This window comes from Danio rerio, chromosome 22 (assembly GCF_052040795.2).
Source record: "Danio rerio strain M-AB ecotype USA chromosome 22, GRCz13ab, whole genome shotgun sequence".
Classification (NCBI taxonomy): Eukaryota; Metazoa; Chordata; class Actinopteri; order Cypriniformes; family Danionidae; genus Danio; species Danio rerio.
In genome coordinates, this window is record NC_141042.1 from 19,937,760 (window position 1) to 19,953,213 (window position 15,454).

At 37.9% G+C, this 15,454-nt stretch overlaps 1 protein-coding gene and 1 long non-coding RNA gene across 2 annotated transcripts; one reads left to right on the forward strand and one right to left on the reverse strand.

Moving 5' to 3' along the window:
• Positions 1-2,417: 2,417 nt before the first annotated feature.
• On the reverse strand, positions 2,418-5,810 carry LOC147838491 (uncharacterized). The gene is made up of 6 exons (XR_015522523.1): positions 5,709-5,810; positions 4,696-4,731; positions 4,460-4,597; positions 4,151-4,265; positions 3,920-4,058; positions 2,418-3,468 (listed from the first exon to the last, which is right to left on the reverse strand). It is a non-coding gene; the product is annotated as an uncharacterized LOC147838491 (long non-coding RNA).
• A 5,628-nt stretch (positions 5,811-11,438) lies between these two features.
• On the forward strand, positions 11,439-14,031 carry si:dkey-78l4.2. Its single transcript, XM_087304249.1, has 5 exons — positions 11,439-11,535; positions 11,650-11,794; positions 11,915-12,053; positions 13,462-13,713; positions 13,796-14,031. Exons 1-5 carry the CDS (start codon positions 11,472-11,474, stop codon positions 13,961-13,963), a joined length of 768 nt encoding a protein of 255 aa, XP_087160375.1. The 5' UTR covers positions 11,439-11,471; the 3' UTR covers positions 13,964-14,031.
• Positions 14,032-15,454: the final 1,423 nt, after the last annotated feature.

A 15,454-nucleotide genomic window follows, 5' to 3' on the forward strand; every position in this document is an offset into this window, starting at 1 on the left:
GCGAAGCACGTAGAGTCTGCGAGCCGGAAGGCAGCGCGTCCCGGACTGGCAGAACTCGTGCAGTCACATCCGGGGAAGGGAAAAAGTGCTCTTTTACTGATGTTTTGGTGGCACTGAAAAGTACCGTTGTTATCGGGGCCCCGCCCTCCAGCGGGGAAAGAGCAAGTTTCCTCTTCTCCGGATGGCCTGTTTCAGGGACGCTTCGCGGTCCGTTTACCGGACTTAACGGCGCCCTGGGCAGGAGGGGCTGCCTGCTTTCGAGGTGAACGCCGCGCCCGCTTGGCCGGAGGCGCAGGCGGGGGCGGGGCAGCACTCGTTGGCGGGCGCCCTCGGCGAGGAACAGCGGAGGTGGATGGCTCGGCGGGCGGAGCGGGCTTACGGCCACGCCGATAGATGACATTGCCCATCGCATCCGACTGCTCTTTCACCGCCTTGAATTCCTGGGTGAATTCACCAACGGTGTCGCCGAACAGGCCAGCCTGGGATATGGGCGAGTCAAGAAAGCGAACTTTGTCAACGTCGCGCATATCGGCCAGGTTTAGCCAGAGGTGGCGTTCCTGAACCACAAGTGTGGACATCGTCCTCCCCAGCGCACACGCGGCGGACTTAGTAGTCCGAAGAGCATAGTCGGTCGCGGTGCGCAGCTCATGTAATAAGCTTGGGTTGGACCCGCCCTCGTGCAGCTCGGCCAGCGCCTGCGCTTGGTAGCGCTGGTAGGTGGCCATCGCGTGCAAAGCAGAAGCAGCCTGGCCCGCAGCCTTATAAGCTCTGGCTCCGAGGGAGGCAGACAACCTACAGGCTTTGGACGGGAGGCGGGGCAAACCCCGCCACGTAGAGGCGCCGCGCGGACAAAGATTGACCGCGATAGCGCGCTCCACTGACGGGATCGCCTCATACCCCCTGGCAGCTCCGCCGTCAAGGGCGGTGAGGGCGGAGGCACTCGCAGCACGGGCAGAGAAAGGTGCCCTCCAGGACTGCGTGAGCCTACTGTGCACTTCCGGGAAGAAGGGGACGAGAGGCTTCGAAGGCTTCGCCTTCTGGTCCTCTACGTAGCACCCATCTAGTCGGTCCGGCCGCGGAGCTGGGGGATAAACCATCTCCAACCCCACGGCCGAAGCAGCCCGGGAAAGCACGGCTAACATGTCCGCTTCAGGATCCGATTTGACAGCGCTCACCTGCCCGGAGGGGGCGAGCGGGTCCGGATCTTCGTCGGACAGTGAAAGCCCACCCTCCGATGCCGCGGAGGACATCTGATCTCCGGTGTCAGCGAGTGTGAGAGCTACCATCTGGTTAGACGGATCACTCTCACCACCCGAAGCTTGGATGGAGCGCCGTGAGGAGTGAGAGGTCCGCGAGCCCGTGGGCGGCGGATTAGCTCCCGCTGAAACCCTCAGATCTGCCCGAGCGCCCGCTGCTTTTTTAGAACAGGAACTGGGGTGGCTCGCTCTCTTGCGAAAGTTAGCCGCGATCTTAGCTGTGCAACGGTCATGGCATCGCAATGACGACATGAACCGCCCGCGAGCACCGCATTAACATGCTGGACCCCCAAACATGCAATGCAGTGATCGTGTCCATCATCCGGAGACAGGAAACCCCCGCATCCAGAAACGCACAGTCGGAGCGCCATCCTGAAAAGGACGTGCTGCACGACTGTGTTGCTCTTTTAGGAAAGTTGCAACTATACGCACCGCTCTGGAGGACCGGACCCAAAGAACCGCAGGCAAGGGAGTAACCCAGCTCGACCGTCTGCCACCGCGAAGACCCACTCTGGACCGGGAGACACACTCGTTCGCTCTGAAGTGCTGATCAGCAAGAGGAACCCTCATCGACTCACTCAGAAAGGATCTGAAGCGAAAAGGATGGCGTCTGCTGGCTTCAGGTGTGCTTATATGCTGAGATAATTGCAGATGTCGCACACCTGCGCAAGCTTACGCTGCCAATTAATTTCATTCATTGGCCCGTTCAATACTCTCCAGATAAGCGGCTTCTGATCCGAATCCTCCCATTCATGGCACTGAAGTTCCCCAACCGAAGGGGAACCCCAAATGGTTCTTTCACTCTTAAAATAAACGGTTCTATATAGAACCACAAATGGTTCAATCAAGCGCTTCATATATGGAACCCCAAAAAGGTTCTAAATAGAACCATTTTAAGGGTTCATTAAATAGAACCCCAAATGGTTCTTTCACTCTTAAAATAAACGGTTCTATATAGAACCAGAAATGGTTCTTTCAAGCGCTTCATGTATGGAACCCCAAAAAGATTATAAATAGAACCATTTTAAGGGTTCATTAAATAGAACCCCAAATGGTTCTTTGAAATTCAAGTTACATGGTTCTATTTAGAACCATTTGAAGGTTCTTTATTTATTATTGAATTAATGTTATTTATTATTGAATACAAAATAAAACCAATGCAGAAAATTCAAATAGTTTAAATTTATTCAATTTACTTCACAAAATAAGTTTTAAATAATATTTCAAATTGCACCTCTGCGTACTTTGTATAAGATCTACCTCTAAACATTATACATTTTTACTATTTAATAGTAAACATAATTAACAGCTTAATGGCAATCAACAATCTAATTCTAATGATTTCACTTTTTAATAAACATTTGTAAGCTTGTTTACTGATTGAACAAATACAAAACTTAACTTTTAAACATCTGTAAAATCATGAAAAATGTATTACAATGCAGATAGAAACAATACAAAAACATCTATTAAATAACAATACAATTTTAACAAGTTGACGGTACATGTATGTATTGGTCATGGCAACATCCATTTTTATACATAATTTTCAATAAAAATTATTGAACAAAGTACTTAATCGCACACAAAACTTTGCAAAATGATTAGACAAAACACTGAGAACAGTCATTCCACAACCTGTAGCATGTCCATGTTTGCTGGCCTCCCTTATAACGAAAATAGTTTTGTCCATGGGTGGCACAGTGGCTCACTTGTTAGAACTGTAACATCACAGCAAGAAGGTCACTGGTTCGAGTCCTGACTGGGTCAGTTGGTGTTTCTGTGTGAAGTTTGCAAGTTCTCCCAGTGTTTGTGTGGGTTTCCTCTGGGTGCTCCAGTTGCCCCAACAGTCCAAAGGTATGCGTACAGGAATTGGTAAATTGGCCACAGTGAGTGAATGTGTGCAGGTGTATGAGAGAGTATATGGGTGTTTCCCAGTGCTGGGTTGCGGCTGGAAAGTGAAGAGTAATTGCTAATTCATTCTACTGTGGTGCCTCTGATAAATAAGGGAGCAGAAGGATAGTGAGCGAGCGTTGGCCATCGTAATGCTGACACTTCAAGCCTTGACGGAATCAGGAGAGCTGTTAGGACCTTTGGATTTCTGTCAAACGATATTTCAATGCTGAGTACTTCCTTCTTTCCTTCTCTTCTTTTGGGCCATTTCTTTTAAAGATGTTTCTGTGTTCTTCACTACGTCCTTATATGCAGCATCCTAAATTAAAACATTTTGTTTACTTTGTGTAAGTTTCCAAGTGACACATTTTCAGCAATACAAGTACTTTAAAGTCATCAAAAATACAGAAATACAGTGTAGACAGCTGTAATATATTTTCTATTTAATATGCACTTCATTTGTTACAGAATTTAATGAAATTGACATTTCTGAGTGACCTCAATTCAGTATGTACATTAAATAAAACAATAAAATTAGAATAAAAACAAAACAAAATAACTGCATATCAAATAACATACATCATATTTGGCAGATACTTTTATATAAAGAGACTTAGATTGTGTTTAATCTATACATTTATTAATATGTGAGACCTGGAACACATTTGGCATTGCTAATGCATTGCTTTACCAAATGAGCTTTAAAATATCATATACACAGATTTTTCATATCTGTTTGGCACACAATGTAACAGTGTTTGGTTACTCACAAGCTGTGGCACTCCAAGAAGAAGAAACTGCTCTATTAGTTTTGCAGACCCCTCCATAATCTGTACTCTGGAAAATAGTGTGTTTCATTTGGTTCTTGACTTATTCGTAAACGGTGTCGCATTCTATGTCCATCACAATCTGAGGTAGGAAGACAGCATTTGTAGAGTGTGTAAATATGAATTTAAATCACAGAATTAATCTTGACATAAAATGTATTGAAATAAACTTACCTTGTGTTAAGTCCCTCTGAGTCCAGGTCACTTCCTTTTGATCCCATCGTTATGAGCTCACCACTGAAATCCTTTCATTTTTACATTTGTTTTGAAGACATTGCAACAAGGAATCCTGTAGGCAAATTTACACCTTTCAATACATATTTCTTCTCTGCAGGACTTTTTATTAAGCAGCGACCTTAATATTCTCACTGTATTAAAACAGCAGTAGTAAGTAATAGAATATTTTTTGTGATAAATATATTTTTTCAGTAAACAGCAACCAAAAAGTGTGAATTATGCATGTTATAAAATACAATACTTTACCAGGTGGGCTTAAAGATGATGTCAAACAATTATGGATGTGACACATGTTTTTCTTTAAGCTGGGATCCTTGTTCTTCAAAGCTACTTGTGTCCAGCAGATCAAAGTTGGACAATTAATATGGGTCCCATGGCACTTTTCTGTAATGAAAAATACAATCTTGAAGTCTTTTATAATATTTATTTCATTTTACTGACCACAATACAGTTTGTTTGGATTTTAAAACAATGATACATACCAAGCACAAGTTTTATGGTGCAGTTCAGTTTCCAGGCTGTTTGAAGAAAAATAAAATATACATTAAAATATTTATTTTAAACTTATTTTGCACTATATATATATTTCACAATACATTTATTTAGCATTTTTGTGTCTTTTATAAATAAGACCTGATCTTTCGTCTATGGATCATATATTTATTTTAAACTTATTTAGCACTATATATATATATATATATATATATATATATATATATATATATATATATATATATATATATATATATATAATTTCACAATACATTTAGTCTGCATTTTTATGTCTTTTATAAATAAGACCTAATCTTTCGTCTATGGATTGTTAAAATATGTTTGGCTTTTTAAAAGTTTCAATAATATTCAGGGGCGGACTAGCCATAGGGAGAACTTGCCACCGGGACTGGCCTCCCGCGCGTGCACAGACTCTGGCACGAATCTGCCTGTGCGGGCACGAGCGGTGCACTGCTATCTTGCGGTTTTATGCAGACTAGCTGGAACGTCTCAAAAGCGGGCAGTAATGTCCACTACTTTGCAGAGTTTAGCTTAATCACTGATAAAACACACACGAACCAAGCTAAATGTGAGCGTTTGTTCAAGGTTGGAGGTAAAAACAACACAAAAAACACGATGAATTCGGCTCATATCAAGTTACTTTTAAAATAACGTGCACATGCTTCATTCAAGCTCTCTCGAAGCTCGCCTTCAAATAACACAGCTGTGTACTGTTATCGGTAATTTAATTAGTAGTACTGACAAACAAGTATAGCGATATTGTAACTTATTTAGAATAAAAAGCAGAAAAAAATTCAACGTAACAGATTTCTGAACCGAAGGGTGACGACCTAGGTCATCACAAGCACAGTGTTTATCCATATTAATGCTAAAGTTACCCCATTCAGTTCACCATATAACACGAGGGATTTTCTATCAAATAGAAACCTTACCTCATAATACAAAATATTTCACTATATATATATTAAATGTACTAACATACCTGAATGATGAAGCTGAAATAGTGGACTTCTCCTTTCAAAAAATTAACCTTCACTCTCGAGGCTCTTCACCACAGGTCCATGACGATGTCCTTGTCAATGACGTCACCAGAGGGCTTTTTCATGATTATTAGTTTCAAATAAATTATTAAACCATAACAACATGTTACTGCACAGTCTAAATAAATTGGTTATTTTATTTATTTCACAAAATAATTTGTCAAAAATGTTAAACATTGAGTATATATAAATTAGGCCTATAAGTTATATGCTATTGTACAAACCTGCATAAAAAATCCCATCATAATGTACACTGATTAAGTTTTTGACCACAGCATTCATTTTATTAGGTTTTGACTCAAAAAACTTTGTCTTTCTGTGTTATAGCTTATAATTATTGTATAATCTTTACTACATAATTATGTTATGATTCAAAAATTATAGAACCATTTTAATCAAAAAGGTTCTTTGCAGTCAAAGGGTTCTAAATGGAACCATTTTTTGGGTAAAAGGTTCTACTGGCCAAGTATAGAACCCCAAGGTTCTATATAGAACCTCAAGGAACCTTTTTTTTTAAGAGTGTATTACCAATCATCAGCTAAGTGTGAACTCTTGAAATAATCTTCTATGTGAAGCTGCTTTGAAACAATCTACATTGTAAAAGTGCTTTAGAATTGAAGATTAATTGAATTGACACACACCCTGGATTTAAAGTTTGGTTGTATTGAAAATGGGGAAACGTCAAAGATTCGTATATTTGTTGTGTGTTTTATTAAACTGTGGAGTTCCACAGGGATCAATTCTTGGGCCTGTGTATTCTTCACCCTGTAAAGCACATGCTCCTCTTGGCTTTGTTATTTAGGCCAACCTTTCTTGGCCTACTTAGATTAACTGGTTCTCATGCAATGTTTTTTTATCTAAAAAAAAAAAAACTGAAATAACTGAAATCATAGATTCTGATTCATTAGGCCAGCAAGTATCTCAGTGTGCAAATAATCTTGCTGTTGATCAAAACTAGACATTCAACAAACAGATCAATACGGTTGTAATCTTGCATTTTTCAAACCTCCAATCTCAGGGCAATTTCCAAACGGTGATCTGTGCCTTAGAAACAACTTGTCTTGAGTATTCTTTTCTCTCTGCAGCCATTACAAAACACAAATGCTAGACTACACTTTGGCACCTGTACAGTAAGTATGAGCCAGAAATTCATATTTCAATCAATAATTGAATTCAGCAAAATATATACTGACATGTTAAATACTTTTAGACCAAACCAAGCATTAGCAGGAACAATATTTACTCATCATCTTGCATAAACCACAGACCTATACCAAAGCTTATATATTTCCAACGCACTTGCAAACATTTGATCGTTTCCACTGGTTAACATTATCACAAGCACCATCTTTCTCAGCTCTAATGAATAAACATGTTTCCTGTGTGGTAAATAAGTCAGGGCTGGTTGGTCCTGTGGTGAACTTGCCATAACTACATTTTTTCTTAACTGTGCAATGTGAAGATTTAGTCAAGACGTTAAAGTAAGACCCCTATACGCTTTTCAAAGGATATCCTATGATTTTTTTATGAGCACATAGAGTCAGCACCTCAACACACCTTTTTTTTTTTTTTCGGACCAGCACACCCATGAACCAACAAGTGGTGCAAATGGATTTACTATTTAAACATTTTGTCTAAGGCCCATAGCTGAATAAAAATGGTGGTCATTTTATTTATTTATTTATTTATTTTTTGCTATTATTCCCATCATCTTGTATTAGATATGAAGCTTAGATTATGAGGCACTTTAGTGCCATTTTATCTGCTAATTTGTCTTTATGTTTGGACACTTGTCAGCTGATAATGAGCATAAAATATTACTAGTATTATTACAAATATTTATTTAAACTAAAGCTTACACAAGGGGTTCATAACCTTTTTCACTTCGGGGCCCACTTCTTTCTACGATTATTTTTTAAAGGCCTATCTGTCTGACATTTTCTCTAAAATTATTGTATGAAATGATCATAAAAAAAAATTTATATATATATATATATATATATATATATATATATATATATATATATATATATATATATATATATATATATATATATATATATATATATATATATATATAAATATAATACACACACACACACACACACACACACACAGCTGAAGTCAGAATTATTAGCCCTCCTTTGATTTTTTTCCTTTTTTAAATATTTTCCAAATTATGTTATACATTGCAAGGATAGTTTAGAAATGTGCTGAAAAAATCTCTCTGTTAAACAGTAATTTTGGGAAAAAAATAAACAGGGGGGCTAATTATTCAGGGGCCTAATAATTCTGACTTCAACTGTATTGTTGTGAATAAGGTTATAAAGTAAATTGTTCCCTTTGAAGATTTACTGAACATGTCCTCGGGGGTCTGTTTTTCATATCAAACTTGCGAAGTCTGAACTTACAGGGAGAGGATGCGAGACTGAACTGTGTGTGTTAGGCTACTTAATATTGAGGAACAGCCCCAATCAGATAGGCGAATGTCTGCAGCCACGCCTCCGTTTTCAGATGTCTCAGTTTTTCCCCATCCACACTGAGACGGAGCAACAGCGTTTTAAGAATGAAAACGGCCTCTCCAGTGTTTTCAAAACGCTCCGTTCTCGGCGCTCGAAAACTCCAGCGTAGAGTGGACAGATGGCGTAACCGTAGCAAAACTAATGCGTTTTAAAAAGAAAACGCATTAGTGTAAACGGGGGCTCAGAGACCTCACCCCCGAACACCCCCTCCTTATTTTTCTTTATTGCAAACACAGCAGCAGTCTTGATGGTTATTGCTTTGCTTTTTGGGGTCATTTATTGTGATATTCCAATTGCAACAGCAAAATACCCTAGACTGTATCACTATAAGAAGATATCTCTGTAGACGGAGGGCATTTCATGTCAAGTTCAGCCTTATAATCTTAAAATGTCAGCAAAATCTGGTGTTTTGTCATCACTTTATACATTACACTTGAGAACCATTCAAATACTAGCTCTAAAGTGGTGTTGGTGAATTAGTAATGGCTTCTGCTGTTTTGACGTCAGCTGCAGATGTAAATGAATGGTGGAAGATAGCAGTTCCCAAAAAAAAGGGTTTTTAGACTCTCTGTGTTTGATTTTCTTTTTTATATATCCGATTGTGCCGTCAAACTGTTGTATAAACGCAATATCACATGAGTATCACATGGGTGGGACATAATTAAGCATAATTCCCACCACTGCTGATATACAGCCTTACCGTACTGCTATTTGTGTGATATTGCTCATATATATATCATATATATGATTCATTCATTTTCTTGTCGGCTTAGTCCCTTTATTAATTAGGGGTCGCCACAGCGGAATGAACCGCCAACTTATCCAGCAAGTTTTTAAGCAGCGGATGCCCTTCCAGCCGCAACCCACCTCTGGGAAACATTCACACACACACTCATTCACTACAGACAATTTAGCCTACCCAAGTCATCTGTACCGCATGTCTTTGGACTGTGGGGGAAACCGGAGCACCCGGAGGAAACCCACGCGAAGCAGGGAGAACATGCAAACTCCACACAGAAACGCCAACTGAGCCGAGGCTCGAACCAGCGACCCAGGGACCTTCTTGCTGTGAGGCGAACGTGCTACCCCCTGCGCCACTGTGTCTCATATATATATAGCTTCTGCGTTAAACTATACTGACTGAATATCTACTATTAAATATCTACTAATCAAAAATTTGCAAACAAATGTCAATTACAGTAAAACACCCTAAATCTGTTGAAACGTGTCAATCTTGTAGCTGGATATTATTGGGAGATCGCTGACAGGAACAATGAACAGGTCCGTCAGAGCGTGTCTGAAGCTCATATGCAAGTTTATTTTACATTATATGCATGAAAAACCACTGAGCCTCGCTAGACCCTCCTGTATGGGGGTGCATCTGTTATAAAACACTTAAATGACATAAATTTTAGAGAACTGCAGATATATTAAATAGTTCACACAAAAATACACAAAGAGAGACTTTCACGTCCACTTTATGCATAATTTGTGAACTATGGTGTAGTTGCAGACACAAACTTGAGGGTGTTTTTGCGCCGAGTTTGAAGTAATCAATTAAAAGAACAGGAGAAAGTGCATTACTTCAGTCATTTTAAGCATATTAATTATAAAATCCAAAAATTATAGCATAATATTGAGAACTAATTTTAAGCTCGCAGCCCACCTGCAGGATCGCTGAGGCCCAGCAGTTAAGAATCCCTGGTTTACATTACTGTTTTATAGATTAGTGTTTTTAATGTCAAATTTGAATGAAGGATTAATGTGCAGAGTACAGTACAATGTGCAGAGTACAGTACAAAAAAAAATAAAGACAAATAATTGAACTTTGGCAGTAATGATATGGGCCAGTCTCTACTCTTTCATAACAATCTAAACACTGTCTGATTGTTTCTTTATTTTCTTTAATAAGGCTTCCTATTCCTATCATTAGTTTTAGATATGCCAAAACTTCATAATACAGCCATAATAAAGCAATTACAAAAGCAGCCTATTATCTTTAAAAACCAAGCAAGGCTAAGCTGACAAAAAATGCCATTACTGCAACAGACATCTCACCAGCTGTCTCCAAAAGAATGCATACAGTACATTACATACAGTAGTAGCATCTTATACAAAACTTTGCTGCCCTACTACAGGACAAAATCAGGAACCATCCTTGTTTACAACTTTCTTCATATGTTCTACATCAGGGGTCCCCAACCTTTTCACTTTGAAGGCAACATATATTTTATTTTCTTTAATAGAGACTGGGTTGGTCTGTAACAAAAAATTACATGGGCTGGGACTACCTGTTTTATTGCTCTTTTTTCACTCAAAAGCACAGCTGCTCCCACAAAATAAATGTCCAAAGATAAAGAAATCTTGATGATGATACCAATAATGATAACTATAACAATAAATAATTAAATAAATAAATAAATACATGCAGTTCTCTCCATTTTACTGCGCTGATTGTGCTGATAAATATTTAAAAACATGAGTTTTCTGCTAGAAATATATATATTTTTTTGCTGCAACTGTTGTATTATTCAAAAATAAAATCATATTTTTTATTCAAACAAAAATGCAGCACTGAAGTAAAGACTTTTTTTTTTAACCATTGTTTTATATGCATGTCAATTTAATAAACAAATAAAGTTTCTGCTACAAACATAGAAATGTAAGATTATAATAAATCTAATTCAAAACTGAAAGCTGCATCGCACTCATCAGTAAACTAAATGGAAAATCAATAAGGTATATGCATCTCAAGAGGGCTTCTATCATTTATAAGTTTTAGTTTCGTATTGTATTGAAAATGTTCTGTGCACACAAGCTTTAAAATTAGTAAACTTAGCTTAAAATTAAATGTGAGGGTTTTTTGGCTATGGTGTATACAGAGATTATTATTGAGAGTATTTTATGTGTGTTAAGAAACTTCTAACATGAGCGGCTTATATGACACGGCCTTTATAATGAACTGTAATGGATTTAGTGAGAATTTAATTTGGTGTCAGATGGTGTGACTTTCTAAATGACTCATACTGTAATAAGAGCCAATCAAATTAGTTTCATCTATAAAATATAACTCAGGGTGGGACCATGAAAAAATACTGTAAATCTGAATGTCTCCACCCATATTTTCAGTATATATATATATGCAAGTGTTTTGTCATAGAGAGCTCACTGATAGTCTTCATCATGACCATCATCATCATCTCTCTGCTCCTGCTGGTTTCTCTGGTGCCAGACCTGACCTACACTGGTGAGACTGACTATACAGATGATGATTTGGGCATTTGTTAAGAATATTAGTTTTTAAAGTACAGAGTAATTTGACTAACAACTATTTTCATTTACTAACACCTGTTTCTTTCAGCTCATGTGGGTATAGAGGACGGCACTAAAGCAAAACCACACTCCAGACCTTACATGGTTTCTCTTCAGAAAAACAGCAGGCATAGCTGTGGTGGATTCCTCATTACTGAACAGTTTGTCTTGACTGCTGCACATTGCTGGAAAAAGTAAGAGTTTTGTTTAATGTGAACTGTGAGCTATGTTGAGTTAAAATCCATTTAGAATGACACATGAGCACAATCATGCAGTGCATCATACAACAGTGATACAATATGCTTGTTCAACAGAGGTGATGTCATCACGGTTGGGGTTGGCGCCCATGATTTGAGTGGAAATGAAATTTACGACACCTTTGAAGTGACATCCTACATCCCACATCCTGAGTATAAACTCAATTCTGATCGGAATGACATCATGCTTTTGAAGGTATCAACCTTAAATCCTTTTATTCTTTTTCATTTGGTGCTTCTGTTTTAAAACAAACAAACAAACAAACAAAAACTACAGAATAATCATAAATTGAGTCGATAATATTTTACAATATGGGTGCAGGCAACGTGGTGGCGCAGTAGGTAGTGCTGTCGTCTCACAGCAAGAAGGCCGCTCCTTCGAGCCTTGGCCGGGTCAGTTGGCATTCATGTGTGGAGTTTGCATGTTCTCCCCATGTTCGCGTGAGTTTCCTCCGGGTGCTCCGGTTTCCCCCACAAGTCCAAAGACATGCGGTATATGTGAATTGGGTAAGCCAAATTGTCCATAGTGTATGAATGTGTGCGATTCAGTGTTGAGTATGGGTTTCCTAGTGATGGGTTGCGGCTGGAAGGGCACCCGCTGTGTAAAACATATGCTTGATAAGTTGGCGGTTCACTCCGCCGTGGCAACCCCAGATTAATAAAAGGACTACGCCTAAAAGAAAATAAATGAACGATTACTGGTTCACTGATATAGATTAGATAATGTTTAGCTAATGCACAGATAATCAAAAGTTAAGATATAATTCATGAAAACTAAACCATTTATTAATGATTACAGCATGCGCATCAAATGAATACTCTTTATTATTCATATATTAAGTAATCTATAAACTGTTAACTCTAATAGCGTTTAGTATATATAATAACCAATAGTGTAAATGTGTTTATTACCACAACATATCGAAACCATGCAGTTCCTTTTCTAATGATTTGCAACTAAATACTAGCAAATAACTACTTACAGTACACAAACAATTAGTTAACAGTCCTGAGCCAGAACAAGTCATACAGTTATTATACCTTTGCGAATCATTGTCTAATGATTAACTAAATAAAAGCAGACAACTGGAAGTGGAAGTGCATAACTTTGACTACACAGTTAATTAGCGCCTGCAATTAAATAATTATTTCATATAATATGTTATTAGCGAACTAATACCTTACAACTCGTTTAACTAACAACTCATAACTCGCTTAACTCATTTAAGCCAAGCTTAAGACCCACTTGTTCAAATTGGCTTTTAATGCAGAGCACTCACACATATTGTTTTGCATTGTCTGCTTTTTAGTTGTGTTGTATAACTTGTGTTTACTGGTCTAAAGCACTTTGGTCAACCTTGGTTGTAGTAAGATGCTACATAAATAAAGGCTGATCGAATGAACTAATACCATATTATTGATTAATTAACGTAGGAATCATATAGAATATTAATTTGTTGCTCATACAGTAATAATCAGTTGAGCTCTATATGAGTTTACATGAACTAATGAACATATGTGCATTAGTTAAGCATTATTTAAAGCATATTAGTACACCTCTATTGTAAAGTGTTCACAATAAATAATACTGTTTTGCATTACAGCTAAATAAAAAAGTCAGACTGAGCTACAATGTTGGACTGATATCACTACCAAAGGATGGAGAAGATGTTGAAGCAGATATTCTCTGTAGTGTTGCTGGTTGGGGAAGACTGTGGTTAAAAGGCCCAAGTCCAGATCGTCTAAGAGAGGCAGAGACAGTAATTGTGAATGATGCAGAGTGTGAACGCAGATGGAACAAGACTTACAAGGCTTCAAAGATGATCTGTGCTTATGGCCATGGTGGATCCTGCAGTGTACGTATGAAATATGAATCAGACTTTATGTTAATGTTTGAACTAATTTCACTAGTGACGTGTTGATCTGTGTTTTTAACAGGGGGATTCTGGAGGTCCTTTGGTTTGTAATAACACTGCTGTTGGTATCACTTCTTTCAGTGACCGTTATCTCTGTAATTCACGTTTGCTTCCTAACGTGTATACTAGGATTTCAGCATATCTTCCATGGATCCACAACATAACTGGAAATGTTTATAAAAAGAAATAATCTTGAGATGTTTTTTTTTTCATTCTTCCATAAATCTTTTAATAAAAGTATCAAATGGCAAGCATCAATCAGTTGTATCATCTTCATTGTCACAACCATTTACAATATTATTACACAATTATGGTGGTCTTTAAAACTACTGGTCAAGCAATTTTTCAAACTAGAGAAAAATAAAAGAAATATGAAAAAACTAGCATTTACATCATCATTAAGTCTTTGCATCATCATACACTTATTTGCTGCTTGTTCAAACTACTTATTTAAAATGAGCTTAATCAACATAATTCTTGAGGTTTTTTGGGACAACTTAATTGTTTTATATTCAATCTACTTAAATGTGTCAAAACAATTAAGTTAACTTAATTGATTTGTGCTGGGACAGCATAAAGGAATTGTGAGGAACATTTTCTAGAGTGTATGTTCATATACAGAAGGAAAGTGAGAAAACATAACGGACTACAACAGGAGTTCCTATCTTAACTGTTCCACTACTCTTCTCTTAAACTTAAAGATTTCACCTAATAATGAACATTTCCTTATTTACTCACTCTTCACAAACCTGTGCAAAAGAAGATAGTTTGAAGAAAGCTGGGAATCTCTAATCATTGACTTCCTTGTTGTTTATATGGACATTTTGTGAAACACTCATGCCTAAAGTCTAGCTAAAATGCTGCATTTTGCAGATAAACTCTCATTTCATTGCTAAATACTTTCAGGGAAACACGATAAAGGCTTTTCAAGCATTTGGCTTAAATATATTTTATATTATCCCAGAAGAATTTTTAACATGAAAACAATACGTTAGCATGTAGCATTAACTTTGATTTTGGACTAAATAAAATATTGTTATTTATTGTATATTACCTAAACTCACCACAAGAGGTCAGCCTGGATTCTTTCATCACTTTTAATGGTGAGCCCCCCTAATGATATCTTGAATTAAGGGTATTGTATAGAGGGGAAAGTTTACCCAAAAATGAAAAGTACCTCATCGTTTACTCTCCCTCATGTGTTTTAAAACCTTTATGTTGTTTTTTCAACTGTTGACCGCAAAAGAAGATGTTTTGAAGAATGCTTGTTGATGGCACCCAGATAATGACAAATTAATAAACTAAATTTAAAGACGACAGTGGCTCAGTGGTTAGCACTGTCGCCTCACAGCATGAAAGTCACTGGTTTGAGTCCATGCTGGGCCAGCTGGCATTTTTGTGTGGAGTTTGCATGTTCTCCCAGTGTTTGCGCGGATTTCATTCGGGTGCTTTAGTTTCCCCCATGTGCTTTAGGTGAATTAAATAAACTAAATTGGCCGTAGTGAATGAGTGTGTATGGACATTGATATCAATTTTAATATCAATTTTCTGTTTTACTAATGATCAGCGAACAATAACAATTTATCCTAAATCCATGCACATGTTTCAGATTTTGTTAATCTTGTTGTAGTTGCCACTTTTAACCAGCAAATGTCCTGAGCGTGCTACACTTCTAGCACAT

Coding starts and splice junctions, on each gene's coding strand:
- si:dkey-78l4.2 (XM_087304249.1), top strand. CDS start 11,472: ATGACCATCATCATCATCTCTCTGCTCCTGCTGGTTTCTCTGGTGCCA. Junction 11,795..11,914: donor GCTGCACATTGCTGGAAAAA/GTAAGAGTTTTG, acceptor CTTGTTCAACAG/AGGTGATGTCATCACGGTTG. Junction 12,054..13,461: donor ATGACATCATGCTTTTGAAG/GTATCAACCTTA, acceptor TTTGCATTACAG/CTAAATAAAAAAGTCAGACT.